At 33.1% G+C, this 17,432-nt stretch overlaps 1 protein-coding gene across 2 annotated transcripts in view; it reads right to left on the bottom strand.

The window, feature by feature from the left end:
- Positions 1–6,168: 6,168 nt before the first annotated feature.
- Positions 6,169–17,432, bottom strand: part of LOC118189165 (F-box only protein 27-like) — a 40,928-nt gene continuing 29,664 nt past the window's right edge. For both annotated transcript variants that reach the window (XM_035359715.2, XM_035359714.2), the window contains one exon: positions 6,169–11,546. In XM_035359715.2, the coding sequence (XP_035215606.1) occupies positions 11,412–11,546 (135 nt within the window). In that variant the 3' untranslated portion in view covers positions 6,169–11,411. The remainder of the gene's footprint in view (positions 11,547–17,432) is intronic.

Genomic DNA, 17,432 nt, shown 5'->3' on the forward strand with positions numbered 1-17,432 from the left:
GTAGTCACTGAACCACCCACCTGTCTTGCAATTTCAGCATAGAAAAGACCACTTTCTCGTAACACAATAATAATATTACATCTCTTTCTAGGTGTCCAATCTACTCTTTTATTTGACGTCATTGCTTCTTGACTAAATATTAAAAATTTTTACAAAAATTCCTACTTGTAATTGCAGTGTATAAGAAACAGGTCCTCCTTCTACAGAACAAGGCAAAATAATAAATTGTTTAAAGTGTAAACTTGATGTCAGCTTCTACTGGCAGTTACTAACATTTGATTGGTTCTCAGAACAAGAACAGTGATTGGCCAGGAAAGCTAGACATTACAAACCACTTCATAACTGTGTTTTTTATTTATGTTAAAGTACATATAACTTTTTTGTATTGCAAATAATTGAATTTTGTGTTTTGTATTGAATTCAGTAATAAATTCTCTTTTAAATGATATGTAGAAGTTTGCATTTTGCGAAACGTAACATTTTCTATAAGCATACAAAGTTCAAAAACATAAAAATTTCCAAAAGTGTCCACAATTTTGGCCACCACTGTATTGAAAGGATTATCTTACAAAAATTTCAACCCATACTTGCAATTCCTACCTAATGAACAGTATGGCTTTAGGAGCGACCTGTCTACTGCGAAAAAACAACTAATTAGACTTGTTGAGTTCATAGGATCTGCACATAAAGCTACACAGCACTGCTCATTTTAGACGTGGCCAAAAGCATTTGACAGCGTCTGGCATGAGGGCTTAATTTACAAATTAATCAAGTTTAATCTTCCCAGAGAGCTTATCCTACTCACACATTTTTACATCACAAGCAGATTCTTCACTGTGAGCTACAGACAGAGTCATTCTGGCTACAAAATGATCTCAGCAGGTGTCGCACAAGGGTCCTGTTTGGGGCCAATTCTTTACTTATTCTATGCGACGGATTTTCCAAGGGATAAATTAAATAAGAACATGCTACTCGCCTACTATGCGGATGATACGGCGGTAGTGGTTAAATTAATAAATCCAAACAGAGCCATTAGCGTATTGCAAGATATTGTACTTGATATTGGAGAATGGTGCTCCAATTGGAGGATTTCTATTAATGCTCAACTGCTTATTATTAAGTCTCAACTGCTTATGGTGCGCAAGAAGAAATTAAAAGCTGTTATTCAGCCACTGTACCTATTCGGCCAGCGGGTACCCACAGTTGACAAGGCCAAATATTTAGACGTTTATCTCAATCAAAGGCTCACGTGGAACACCCATATCAACTATGTAGCTAACAAAACTAAAGGTGTTGCGCGGCAACTGAATCTTCTACTTGGTAAGTGTTCTAAATTTGACCTACGCAGGAAGCGACAAATTTATCTTTCCAGTTTGCAACCTATCATGTCTTACGCCTCGTCAGTTTGGGCTACGGCAAAGAGAAATAACCTGCACAAATTACAAGTTGTACAAAACAAAATCTTGCGCACCATTACAGACCCACATTTCTATATTAGGAACAAACTACTGCATGATGACTTGAAGGTAGAATACATTGATGAGTACCTCCATAGATTAAACAGTAAATTTTATGATAAGGGTTTAAAATGCACGGCGGGCAATTTTAATGCTTCTTTAAACTACATATGCGTCCCAGAAGATGCCACACTAAGGCCATTTACTGCTCACAGAATGCAGGACCACAATTTCGTCACTTAAGCACACACTTTGCTGCATTTCTCATTGTAAATATCATTAATTTACACTTTATTTGTTTATTTTTCTGCAACTTGATATCGCTACATTTGCACATATATGTTTTGGTTACGAATATTTCTCATCATCTCTTTGATAAGTAGTAGTTATGTAACGATTATCTTAGCTTGACTCTGTGCTTCGCGGCCAACGAGCCCTCTTTCCTACCTTCATCCGTTTTCCGGCTGGGATTTAGTTGACAGTTTACACTAAGATGTTGCCTAGGGATTAAAAGAACAGAGCTTATAAAAGCCGCAAGGCTACATAAGCATAAGCAATTCGCATTCAAGCATTCAGCTCATTCTCAGGAGACGTTATCAACTCACGAGACACAGGACAGTAAATCAAGACTCCTCCAGACCAATGAGTTGAAACTTCAACACCCACGTGGCAATGGTCACGCCCTTTACCTCACCCTCAGCGCTCCTTGAACCACGGCAGCAGTCAGCCAAGAAATGCTATAGCCAGGCGTCGAACGACACTACTTCAGAGAGCCGGATCACGTCATGCAAGTTCGCATGATAATTCCGGCATATAAGCGGAACTAGGATCAGCTCATTCCAATCTGAAAAACAGAAGTGATTTTTATGGTTTTCTTTGAATAATCTTGCTGTTTTCTGCTGTTGTTTAGGTGAAATGAGTACACATCATCGCTTAGACGAAAGTATAAGATGGTGAATTGTGGGTAGGCTTAATGCAGAGCAATCCCAAGCTCATGTTGCAAGAGAACTGGATGTAGTACCAATCTCTAATTTGCGGAATCAGTTTAAAAACTGCGAGACAATGTCTAGAAGACCAGGACAATGACCAATGACGACCGATATTTGGTACTTCAGCCAAGCACCAGAGGACGTCTACCAGCCACACAACCTATCACATGACCTCGCTTCTGCCAAAGGGACATCAGTTTCAAGGAAAGCAGTTGCCAAAAGGCTCCAAGAGACAGGACTGTATGCCAGAAAGCTTGCTGTTTGCATCGTACTCACTCCCTCCCACAAAAGAGAGCTTTTACAATGGTGCATATAAAACCAACACAGGACACATCTTCAATGGGCTAACGCTCTTTTCTCGGATGAGTCCAGATTCAGTCTATAACTTGATTCTCGGCGATTATTGATATGGTGGGAACCTGGGACCCGATACCATCTCAACAACATCATGGAAAAGGACCGATATGGTGGTAGAGAAGTGATGGTCTGGGTAGTGATCATGCAAGATGCCCGCACACCGCTCTGTGTTTGACACTGGTTCCGTGAATGAGCAAAGGTACAGGCAGGAGATCATAGAGCCGTATGTGCTACTTTTCAGGGCTGTTGGCCCTGAATTAATTTTATGGACGACAATGCACGACCACATAGGGCCCACCTGGTTGATGACTATCTGACCAAATGGATTGCCCAGCAAACTCTTCTGACCTTAATCCTATTGAACAAACTTAGGATGCTCTTGGGAGGGTTATTGCAATATGCCAAGCCCCATCCAGAACCATTCAGGAGTTAAAAACTTCTCTGCTGGAAGAATGGGTGCCACTTCCACAGAAACTCTTGAACTTTCTTGTTAACAGCATGCCTACTCGTTGTGCATGCTGTCTATCTATCAGAGGCGACCACATACCATACTAGGCACATTTTCACTGCCATCTTTCAATCCCAAATCTAGACCACACTAGACACTTAGCCATAACTCATGCTAATGAATGGCATTTTTATTATTATTTTGTACACATATTGTCATATAATAAACCTGATTTCATTTATTCCTATCCAGCATTTCTCGAGATATTTGGTGAAAAGTGTTCTTTGTCTTAATTTTAAAAAGGCAACCCACCAACATACATAGCCATTCTGCATCAGGTAAAAAGTGCAAAAAAAATGTACCATTATGTGAATGTGAAAGAAGTTGTTTATGTTCACTTTTCCGTTTCTCCGCATATCTGCGAAAAGATAAAGATGTACCTTTGTAAAATTTATTATTTTAGCTCCAATATCAGTAACAGATTTCAAGTTCGGTGACATGTTTTTCAGAACAAGTGTATTTTTATGAATCATATAGTCACATTCTTTGATTCGGGCTAGAAATTAGCTGCTTTTTCCTACCGTGGCACAAGCTCCATAATTTTTCAAAAAGTACTGTTTCCCGTGATGTTAGAATATACCAGTTTAAAAATTTCTTCTCCCGTAGTCCTTAATAGTTCCTTGCAAAAAAGAAAATTTTCAGCCACTTCATTTTTGCATTCATATTCTGCAAAACAAATTAGTTATGCAGCGTTTTGGCAACCAGTGAACTCATCCGACTGAAGATCGAAAAATTTACTTTTAAGTTTGCTTTTCACGTTATCTTCCATTTCGTATATTCTGCAGCCAATTGCGGTATCAAAGAGTGATATACCTGTTGCCTTTCTTTTTAGACAAACATAATGCCTACTGCTATCCTGAGCCATTGGAACAATTAACCCTTTAGCAATTGTGCACTTCCTGGTAGTTTTAGCTATACAATACCTCACTCGATAAGAAGCCTCCAGTGCCTTTTTGTTAATATGGGTAAAAAACAGACATAAAGTCATATTGTTTTACTTATAAACAATATGGGTAAAATATGGGTTATTGTTTTACTTATAAACAATATAATATAAACAATTCTGTGTTTTACTTATATTTCATGTGTTCCCAGCCCCCTCCCTCCCTGAAAAAAATTCAATTGTTTTATCTTTGGATTCTGGATGTTTGGTGTGTATAGTCCTCTGCAGTTTATTTCGTTTCCAGTGACTCGTTTGACAATACTGCCAGATACAGAATGCACCTAGCCCTTGGTTCATTATCTTAGAAATATAGAAAACCATATTTTATAAATTCATTTCAAACTCATTTGTTTGCTTTAACTTCTTTATGCCTCGAGTCTGCTGAGCCAAAAGCAACCAAACATAATTGGTGGGGGTCAAAAGTGGAAGAAATCGAAGCGCTCTTCTCATCACATTTTCATTCACTATGTGTTTTTTCAATTATCTGGCCAGTTTTTAGTCACTTATCCATGAGGAAACATAAAATTTACATCTTTAGAAGCAATTCGTTTAGCACAAATACTAAGTTAAATGTGAAATTTTACACCAAAATGATAAACTCACAAATGTGCCAAGTTGATGGTAAGTAGAATATGTGTTTTCAGCACTTGTTTGTGTGCACGTTCTTTGAAAATGGATGCGATGTTACTCTCTACCAGGTGTATTGATCTTGCTATTATGTCTCGTACTAGTTGTTGGCTGTCGTTAAGTGTGTCAAGACGACAAACTGTAAAGCCCTTCTTCAAGACAACCCAATGAAAAATGGGTTAGGGCTCATATCTACAGCAACATACAGTTGCAGACTATCTGTCGAGGGCAGTTTCTTGTGACACACAGATAGTACAAGACGCTGTCCAAGGCATATACGAACCAAACTAGATTTGAAATCATTTTAAGCAAGTTTAATTAGTAAAGACAGAACAATCTCATCTTAAAAATCAAATTTTTGGCTCAGAAAAGTTTGTCGATGATGTATTTGTATTCAATTAAACTTATTTACATTTTTTCACTTACCTTGCAAACCTAATTTTTCATGAACCATAGGCTGAATACCACTGATGTAGAAGCAAAAACATGGAATCCAAGGTTCGCGGAACCATTGCTCTAAATCTGATTTTCATGCATTTTCTGTCCTCCTGTGTCTTGTCAAGAAAATCATCTGGCACCTGAGGAAAGACCAGGACTGGTGATACACCTTTTGATGACCACTGAATCTCTGTGGATCATAAATTCTGCTGCCCAGTGCTTCTCTTACATTTTAACAATTTTGTCATCCCTAAATTTTGCTGTTTGGCGTTTTAAAGTCTAAAATTTTTGCTACCTTTAAATTCTATTGCCTGGGCCCCCAACAAGACCCAAAGATTGCAAGTCCAAATTACTCCCCAATTCTTCATGAACAATTTCTTCTTCTTCTTCTTTTTTAAATTTTTTTTTTTTTATTTTCTGTCTCTTTTTTCTTAATTATTCCTTTGCAAATGAGAGAGGAGAAGAGGATGCGGGGGGAAACTTCCTATCTTTTCTAGAAAGAAAGAACGGAGAGGTAAAAATAAAGCTATAACTGGTGGACAAGAAATTTTAAATATTTTTGCTCCATTCCAATGGGAAAGGTTTTGGTTGAATATATGGGCAAATGCAGAGGTTTGTAATTAAAAACTTTTAACTAAATGATTACAAAAAATGTAAGATTGTATCGCCATTACTTTCCTTGTTAAAGCGGATAGTAACTTTAATTTTACAGATGTAGTTAGCATAAATCTGAATTAGTTTTGATTTATGAATGTGACTTAAAGCTATCAACGTTCTACAAAAGCTTTACAATTTAAATGCAATACGAATTAAGAGTTGGATCAATAAGAACAAGAAATAAACCAAAGATGTTGATGAAAACATTTAATTCAAAGAAGAAAGTTTGTCTTTAAATCATTTATATACATACATTTCCCTTACTTTTCATTTATAAATAATTTCTACAAAAGCTAAATAATTACAAATTCAACATTTAATAAACATATCCAAATAAAATAACAATTACATATATACTTTGTAATGTCCATTAAATCATCAAACAGAATATTAAAATCACGCTTTAAATTTTCAGAAAAATAAAATCCATTCACATTTGATTATAAGTGAATGTGAATAGATGATTTTATTAATCCTTTATACTCCAAGACCTTTTACAGATCAGCAATTATTTTTGTCCCACAAGGTTCAATGCTAATGTATAAAATATACCTTTTTATAGAATATAGTTTTAAATTTTGCAATTCATTACCAAAGTTGACCACTTTCAAGTGAAACACTGACAATTTCTTTCCAAGTATAACTCTGGTGATATCCAGCAATGGTGAGATTTACATTATTTAACAATCTGTTTGCTTTCTAAATATATGATAATTCACTTTCAATTACATAAATGTGCCTAAATAAATTTTACAGTTAACTTTAACAACCAACTCACAACATAAAAAGATATTTTAGGATGTTATACCGAACCCATGTGAGCCGGTCGGATCTCAAGATTGATATTGATTTCATTTTATATGTTGGCACAGTAGCATCAATGCAAATGAGTTGTATGATATCTATGCCACCACAACCGTGCCTCTGGAACAGAAAGGTTAATTTAAAAAAATTAAGTAAATAAATATGACATTCAGCCAAAGGCAGTCATGTTCATTACTTTTAATTTGATCCATTTCTACCAAGTATCACAGCTGCCTGTTTGTCAAAATCAAATTTAATCCTTCCAGTGCTACGACAAAGAAAAGTGAGCATATATAAATTTTGCATTACATGAAATAATCTGAACACTTACATATCAAATGGCATATGGCAAAAATCTTGATTAAATCCCTTTCTGTGAGTTTTATTCTGATATACATGCACTTGAGCAACTAATTCAAAATAACATTCATATTCTAATGAGCAGAACAGAAATTTCAGATGGCAGAAAATAAAAATTACACCACAGCTTTTAACCAGAACAGAATACATTTGACTTACTTCATAGTTCAATAATTTGCTCAGCATAAGCACCAGGCACAGAAATTGGAGAAAATGAAAGAAAAAAATAGAATCTGCATATATAAAGTAATAAAATGATACCTAATAAATAGAACATAATATGCAATACAAAAATAAACAGGTGTTTCCTACTTTTTGTTGACCTGTTTTTCTAGTTCTCTCAGTTTATAATCAAAATACATATATTCTGTGTTTAATCTGCTCTTTTGGTTTCATTCATCATGTTTTTTAAATTTAAAGCTAAGCTTTTGTTTATTTACACTGCAAAATTGTATGTTTTTTTATCCTGTTGTTAGTCATTTTCTTATAATTATACTCAACATACTCTGTATGCAGCTTTTATATACTATACACTATATACTCTATACACAGCTTTTGATACTGTACATATAATATACCTATTACGCATGTTTTTAGTTTTTGCACATTTCTGAAGTGATATTTTTTTGACACAAAAAGTATATAGGTGCTCTGTAAAAAGAATGATTTCACATTTGGATATTTAAGGTTTTCAGCAATACTCTTGCTTTCTTAACCTGACAAAAAAGGGAAAACACCTGTATATCAGTTAAGTAAACAAAATAAATATTTAATAAAAATGCACTAACTATACAAAAATACAACTGAAGAAACATTTAACAAATTAGATTTCAAAAAATCTAATTATTATTAAATATTACAACACATACAAAAGAAATAGTTTATAAAATTGTACTCCCCTTTGAGTTATTTTTCAGCTACTATTAATTTTTCTTGTGCATTGTTAGTTTTCCAATAACTGTCTATTTTTTCCTACTCCTCTGAAATTATTATTTGAAGAGAAATCCACAACCTGTAGCTTGCAAGAATATAAGGAAAAAATAACAGCTGCTTTGGGGTGTTGAGGGGAAGCATATTATTTTCAAAATGCCTCAATTACATTTTTCTCCCAAAAATGAGTGTCTTAAGACTTTTAATTTTTATTTTCACTTTCTAGATTATATGAAATAACATTACACATACAATTTAAGAAATAAACATTATTTCAAATTTACAGGAGTTTTTACTTTAACAATACCTTTGATTCACTTTAAAAGCTCTCACATAAAGAAAAAAAAGGCATAATTTTACATGCCATTTTTACTACAAACATATAGATATTATGTGCAGGGAAGAAAGGGTATATTTACCCTTCCTTCCCTTTCATTTAATGGACTACATAAAACATTATTATAAGAATTAACAAGAATGAATTATTATCAAAGAAGTAATCAGAAGAAATTTTAAGAAATTCAAGTTTAAAAGCTAATAAAAAAAATTCTTTTTTATTAGATGATGCATTTGAGGACTATTTTGAAATGTTAATTAGGAGATCAAAATCTATTCTGCAATTTTACAAACTAATCAATATTACAAAGTGACCAAAACTAAATTTCCTTTATCCAGAGCAGCCTACAGTCATAAGCATATAATTAAGACAAATACAAAACACTTTACAACACAACAAAGTGGTGGTAAAGACATTTAGTGAAAAGTCAAATTAGATTTAAGTGTTATCACTACAAGGTGCTTTACTGTGGAACATCCATATTCCCTATTACATATGCAGATATTTTCAGTGCCACACAATAATTGCCAAAACAACCTCTAAAAATTAACGTAAAATATGTTTTTTAGTGTAATCACCACTCACAATAACCATGAGGTGCACGATCATGATTTGTTGATTAAACTCATTCACTGAAATGCATATTCTGCATCAGCTGCTTTACAGATATTTCAGACTTAGAAAAGGCTTGAAACAGGTCTAATCACTAAAAACTCTGAAGACTGACAAAATTTGAAGCAGCAGGATCATTGGCTGTTCATCCTGGAAGGGGAAGAAAAATTGTTTGTACAGACCTAGTACATGAAAAAATTTGAAATAAGGCCAGCTCTTGTATTCCCAGGTCTTGCTGACAGCTAATCTTTAGCCCCAGATGGGAATCCAGAGGAGAACAACCTAGGTTGCAGTCCAATGGTCTTCCACCTTTCTTTTTCTACGACAAATCTTTTAGAGAATTCCTATTTGCTGTTTATATTGAGTGCTTCCTTGCTGCACAGACATTATATACTCATAAACATTCATGCTTTCTCCAGGATTCGAACCCGGGCCCTTCAGTACAACAACCGTCACTAACCATTATCCCGCCTGGGCGGCATAGAAGTAAGAAAGACAGAGTTTCAAATTTTCAGGCCAACACCAGTGTTCGCTGTGCAGCATAAGCATCAGAGGCCCTGTTCAACTAACTGTCCATGAGAAACTGTGAAATGTACTTTAAAATATTCTCTAATATTATTATTACAAATATTCACTTACACTTGTTTCATATGTTGTTTTGATCCACAACTCCAGTTTTTTGCTTGCTGTTGCATTAATTCAAAAATAATATGTTCTGGATAGGCAAAGCATACTTCATTCACGCAGTTTTGCGGATACTGACAACTGCCAAATTTGGAACTCATAAAATCTGTGACTCATTCTAGATGCTTTGTTCCATTCCTTAAAAGTGACAGCATAGTGTGAGTTTATTGCATCATTTATTCTGGGACTGTACTTCTCTAAGGAGTTAATGTGGCATGTTCAGTGCATGCTCAATACTGAGCAGTGATATGCAGTGCACTTCGAAAATGAATTTATAACTTTTTTTCTGCAAGGGCATCAGTAGCTTGTACACATCATCTTTAAGCAAGAAAGAACTCCTCTATAAATTGCATGATATGTTAAGCATGCTTTCAAAAGAATTTTACGGAAGAAGGAATCATTATCCATTTTTTTTCATCATATGTGCTTTTTCTGATCCCCAAACCTGAATACATGCGATTTTTGGTTTTCAGGAACATTGAAACATATATTCATCTGTGACAACTCAAGTACATCACTTGATCTTATAGGCAACATTTCACTTATAGACGCATTCAAACAACACACACTTCGTTCTGTTAAATGAACTTGCCATCTTGTAATTTTACAGATGGTAGTTAACAATGATGGTCACCTTACGGAACATGCTTTGCTGTAACCAAAAGTGTATAAAAAAATGTAGCTAAATGTGTAAGTTATTAATAAAATATTTAGAACTATTTTGGGTATCTATGTTTCAACCCATCAACCGAGAAAGATGATTACCACCGAAACATGAAAATTTGCAGCAGTCCTGCCAGAGTTGCACCAGTTGTTCCTATGGAACTCTGACAGAACTAACACCTCTTTGAAATAAACAATTAATATTCGACCTATTTTGTTTCTGAACTTTCCAAAAATGCTTTCATCAATTCCTGCTATTTTTTTAAGCCTTCTGACCTTACCAGAAGCTCTGTTTAAACCTCTTTGAGTACACACCTCCCACAAGTAATTGTTTCAATCTATTACTGTTTTGTCAGCCATATTCAGCTGGTTATATCGTGTCTGTTAATACACACACACACACACACACACATATATATTAGTGATAGGAGCTTCTAATCTTAAAAGTAACCAACTGTGTTCTGTTATGTAGAAGGCTGGCCCCAAATTTTATTCATTTTTTTAAATGCAACAAAAAATAAATCTTAAAAGTAACCAACTGTGTTCTGTTATGTAGAAGGCTGGCCCCAAATTTTATTCATTTTTTTAAATGAAACAAAAAATACAGTAATAACAGTTAATTTATATCTTTATTCAATAAAAACAAAGCATGGCTCCCCAATAGTCAACTGGGGTTACATCAAACAAAAGTGAAATGTTGAGAGTGTCTTATTGCATCACACTGGTGCTAACTCATGCTGCTTGGTGACAGTTTCCACAGTCAGTGGGATAATATGTAAGTACCCTAATTTTTCTTTTTTGTTGTTTTTGTTAAATGTCTTTGTCTATCTCTTTTATGTCATATACAAAGTTTCACTTCTTTCCTAAGAACAATTACAACTGTAGACAGTTCTGAATAGAGTAACATTAATTATAGTCACCTTGTACATTACAAATAAATGTTTAAACAATTTTGTAAAGGATATTATAGAAACTATGTAATTAATACAATAATTTAGTACTTTTAAACAGTGGATTATATTCCACTGAAACAAGGGTAAAAAATTTATTCACAAATTATACGCACAAAGGCACCAGTCATTTTACTTCCAAAATGTCCAGCCCAAAACTGGCAGTCTGATCCAGAATGTTCAAAGAACACATATCTAGTTTTTATAACATTGTCAAATGTATGAGTAACCTATAAAAATGACAAAATTAAAAAAAAAAAAAAAACAGTATGTTAAAGATAACACGTAGCAAAATCCATAAAAGTAGTTATTGTAAACTGTATTATAAATTTCAATTATTTCATGTTAAATGCATTTTTCAAAATAATACCAACTGCATATGACAAGTTTAACCCTGCAAGTGGTAGCCAAGGGTTGGCCCCTAACTCTAAACTTCATAAAAGGCCAAGTGTAAATGGTATTTCTAGATTATAATTCCAAAATGGCCCTACAATTTTGCCTTTTTCTCTCTCAATATTTATACTGGCACATTTCAAAATGTATTGTGGCATTATGTTTGAGTTTCATTAAAAAAATGATTATCTAATATGCAGCTTTCTTTTTTGTTACAGTTCAAAATTTATATAGATTTGAGAGGCAAGCAGTTTTACTCAAAAGAACTGCACATATGTGAAAATTTTAGTATTTATGATGATGGTGTCAGCTGTGGAATTTTCTACATTGAATCACTACTGTCTTACTGTCTTAAGTTAGATAAAACACAAAGATAGATTTTATTTGATAAGTTTGAATCTTGTAGCCTTTGATAAATGAACGGAATAAATTAAATGAATCTTGTAGCTTTTGACAGAACAAGTTACATTGCATATAAAATTACAACAGTTTAAAGCTCTTGTTTTCAGTCAGATTCAGATGGCTGATATTTTTGTATCATATAATTTTTATTCAAACCCTCGCAAATGGTAAACTACATCAGAAATTAATATACTACATTTGTGTCTAGTTGAAAAGTTTGAAACTCACTCACAACAGCAATGCCAGAAAATTTTAAGCTGAAGCAGCAAGAAAACCAAAATGTCCCAAAACATAGCATGTGATGCACTGTTTCATAAGCTCACATGACTTCTGACATCACAAATTCAGTCTCTGAGGGTTCCTAGTTTACAGATTGTAGTTTGATTCTTGGATTTTATATTATGTATATTAGTTTTAAAGAAATTCTTCATCCCAATACCTGATTTTTCATTGTTTTAATCTCTATTTCTTATTTTAATTAATTCTAATTTAGGTTGTTATGTTTCAGTTAATATATTTACATCAATTGTGAGATGATTTCCAGGTTTGGATTGCTTACATTGTTGTGATAATTCTTTGAGTAGACAGCTTTCCCCCCAATTTTTTTACTTTACTTTAATTACCAATGCTCTTTAATTAATATTCTGTCCTCATAATTGAACTTATTTCACTTCATCAGATATTGACAGCTGTCAGAAAGCTGCCTTCGAACACCATTAGATTTAATTGCATTGCTATTCCCAATAAGATAGTTATTTTAGTTTTGAACAGACATGTGTTAGCTGCTAAAAGTTTGACTCTGTTTTGTTTAAACTGTTTATATCAATTATTCTAAAAATTTTTCATCTTAAAATTCATTAGGGAGCATGTAGCATTTGAAATAAAAATATGTTATACAACAAATACAGTGAACACACTCAAAGACAACTATCCATTTTTTACACAAAATTTTGTTTAAGCTTTATAGAAGTACTGAGTAAAATGATTTTATATGCTTTCAGTTCACTTTTATATAACCTGTAATAAACTTTTGTTTTGTTTCGTTCTTTCTGACTGATTTTCAAACATGGGTATTTTAAGATAAGCATTTTGAAAAGTAATGCTGAATTTTTTCATGTTACTCATAATTCACACTTTAATTAATACACCAGCTATAATCTGACTTTAACATTTGAATCCTGCTCTAGCTCACCAAAATATTAAACAACACTAGCAATGAAACACATGAGAATACCAACTACTAATGTTGAAAACTGAGTGCCCATGCTTTCATGGGCTACGATTGCAGATTTTCCAGTGACCAACTTTTACTTAATTTATTACTTTTTAATTATATATTAATTTTAATAGACCCATACTATATGAACATGCATGAATTTTGAGAACATTTTTTAAAATTTAATAGCAAATAGTAGCACAACAAAATGATGAAGTAGCAGAAAATTCACATAAACATGAAGTAGTAGAAAATTCACATACACAATAAAATCTAGTTACACACATTTGTCAAAATTAGTAAATCTGCAAAAAATAGCATGATCTAGCAACACTGACCAGAATAAATGTAAAGCTAGTGAAGATTAGTTGAACTCCAAGACATGTATTACAGTGTGTCTATATACCTAAATTTATCATGACATATATTTTTAAACATATATCTATAGCTTGGCCACTTAAAGGGTTAAATGAAAAGAATCATAAGAGCTAATTTAGTTAAATCTGACTTAATTTCAGATTTTTCTTGGCAATAAAAATTTTGATACCATAACCCTAAAATAGGAAAATATTCTTAAATTAGAAAATAGCAGAAGTGCAAGAAGTGAAGAAGACCATTTGAAAACTCTTGTCCGAATGAGGCGCCCATCAAATAAAAGGGAACTAATTGAGGCTATAATTGTTTCCTGGCATCATGTAATAACAAAAGAAGAGCTTAAAACTCTGGTCAGCTCAATGAAACGTCGATGTGAAGCTGTAATAAAAAATAAAGGGTACCCTATTAAGTACTGATAACTTACTGCAATCATCACTATCTAATGTATATCGATAACTATTATCGTTTAACTTTTTTTGTATTGCAAATAATTGAATTTTGTGTTTTGTATTGAATTCAGTAATAAATTCTCTTTAAAATGATATACAGTCAAAAGTCGTTAATTCGGACACCCATAATTCGGACGTCAAAGCTACAAACTTTCTGTGCATGTGTCGCTTTGACACATGCGCATAGGCATTTACGCGTGCGCGTAAGACCTTTACGGCTGCGAATATGAGTGTGTGCATAATACGTTTACGCATGCGCGTTTAATGTATAACAGAGGGTATAAGCTAAACTAAAATTATCTCATTCAGTAAATGTTGCAGATTGCGTTGTTCCTTAATCTTCGAATTGGATCCGGCTTGTTATTTTTTGCAGACTGTCAGAGCAATTTTATAAAAGCAAGCTTGAACTTTCGATTATGTCAAATAGAATTTCCGATATGTATTTACTAATATGTAAAGGATCTACAAAGCGAAAGTATGTTTCAAAATCTGTTTATCAATTTCACGATGCTCAGCGGCGGGGGTAGGGGTGACGCCGTGGCACGCAATAAATTGGAAGATGATCTGTCAGCACTATCCTTATCTTCAGGGGAGATGTTTTTATTTTATTTGGCTTATAATTCCTTATTAAATGTAGTATTTCATCTCGATGTACTCCGTCTTTGATATGATTTAAATCAAGTTTCTCGTCATTATAATTTGCTTCAGATAGTGAAGAAAGTGGCACAGAGGTTATTGAAAATGAAAAAATTTTGATTGACAAATTAGTCAGTATTCTCGACACAGCAATTATATGACTTGAACAGCAGAACTTTGTAACTAAACAAGAAATTATGTCTGTTTAATAGAATTAAAGAGAAAGTATTATCACATGAAACAAAGGAACTTAAACAACTTACATTAAAAGAAATGTTTAATAAAGTAAACAAATAAATATTAAGCTTTTTCTTTTTGTAAATTTTGATACCCTTTAGATCATAAATGTTCTTTATTTCATAAATTACGGTTTCATATTATTAATTTTGTAATTTCTGCATGCCATCTTACCAGATTTAAACTGATGATCTATAATCCGGAAAAATCGATAATCCGGAATCGCTGAAGTCCCGACGAGTGCGGATTAACGACTTTTGACTGTATACAAGTTTGCATTTTGTGAAACATAATGTTTTCTATAAGCATACAAAGTTCAAAAACATAAAAGTGTCCACAATTTTGGCCACCACTGTTTGGTTTGGCCCCTTAAAAGTTTAAATGAAAAAAAATCACACTAACTGATTTATTTAAATCTCACATAATTTCAGATTTTTCTTGTGAATAAAAATTTTGATACCACAACCCTGAGAAAGAAAAGCAGGTGAAGAAAATATTCTTAAACATATGATACACGGTCGTATGGTATGTCATACCATGCACTTTGATTTGGGAAGTAAGACAGGTGACATAGGTACATTTAACTGCACATATATGAGAAACTGTATGTAGCATCATAAATTCTGCACACATTTGCTATTATTTTACCCACAATGACTTTATTTTCTGCTGACAATGAGTATAACAACATTTAATTGGAAACAAATTACAAAATGTCCACTATTATGTTTATGAACATTTCATAGATTACATTACATCTATTGTATTGCATTATTATATTAAATTTATTATATACATATGTATTTTCAATATACAGTGAAATATGCTTAATGTGAAAATGCTTAAGACAAAATATCGGTTAACACGAAAAAATACAACTGTCCCGACATACTACTATATATTTTCATGCATTTTGTTTCTCTTAACACGAAACAAAAATCGCTTAACACGAAAAGATATCCTCTCAAGGAATGAACAAAATACGGAAAGCACCGGCTTCACGGGCGAGATTTAAGAGGGGTGCGAAATTAAAGAATGATAATTTCACATGATTCATAGAAGGCTAACTTGGCTTTGAAATATCCTTGGAATAGCCTGGAACATGAGCCAGTTTTCTTTATCTAAGCTACTTTCATCTTCCACCCCTACAAATGTCACACAAAATTCTCCTCTCTCATCAGTTGGCTTTGGAATACGATAACGAGTACATCGCAGTGTGAGTAAAAATCTGTGAGTTTGGTTCATATGTTGCACTCTGCATAGAATTCAGTGACTCCAAGGTTGAATGAAAATTGATTTTCATCATGCACGATTCTTAAAAGTATCAGATTCTTTGGCGCCAAAATAAATGGAGAAAGATGACACTGAAAGTGAGCTGACACTTAATGAAATGTTTGAGAATGTTTCTGTATTATTGGACTGTCCTACTGTATTATCAGAAGAATTTGTTGCAGTAGTTGATGATAATGTGTGTACAGCCTCAATTATGGCAAAGACATTTTGGAGTTTGTTCAAAGCTTAAAAAATACTATTGATGCAGATTCCGACAATGAAAATGAAATTAATAATGAATTTCCTGTTCCCATGTCATCGGACATGAAAACATCATGAAAAGTATGCACAGTTATTTAGACACACATTCCAATGGTGAAATGAATAACAAAATAGACGACATTGAACAATGTGATGCTAAATGGAAAGAAAAATATCAGATTATTTTCCAAAAACTGAATAAATGTTTTTTTTTTTTTTTTTTTTTTCCAAGAAACTTTAAAATTTTGTATTAATTTTCATAAAGTTCTTGTGGATGTTTTTGTTTCATTGATTTTTATTAAATACATGCATATATACATATCTATGTAAACAAATGTACTCTAATAAACCTAATTTTGTTGAATATGTGTTTTCCCCCCTAATATCTTTTAACATGAAATTCTTTTAACACAAAAAAATATTTCAGTCCTCTCAGTTTCGTCTTAAACGATTTTTACTGTATACTGAACTAAATAAGCTCAATAAATCTCAGGCTATATTAAGTAACAGGAGCATACAGTACAAAGTTCGTAATATGGATTCGTCGGAACTTCGAAAAAAGCTTAATATTTATTTGTTTACTTCATTAAACATTTCTTTCAACGCGTGCATGCATAAAGCATATGCGCAATGTTTACGCTCATGCATAATGTATGCACATTCTCTCTTAATGATGAATACTGAGCAGTGTTGCAGCTTCACCTAAAAACACAGTTGGAGAACTAAAATTGTATTCAAAAAGATGACTAAAAGCGAAAAAGAAAAATATGCTACAAATTTCAAGACAAGGAAAAATATTTACCAAAATTCACATTTAGTATCATCAATATTCAACTCATCAGCAGTCAAGCGAATAAGAATGCTAAAGACTGATA

Source organism: Stegodyphus dumicola, chromosome 2 (genome assembly GCF_044657685.1).
Source record: "Stegodyphus dumicola isolate Sdum_Otavi_A_Nest chromosome 2, ASM4465768v1".
Classification (NCBI taxonomy): Eukaryota; Metazoa; Arthropoda; class Arachnida; order Araneae; family Eresidae; genus Stegodyphus; species Stegodyphus dumicola.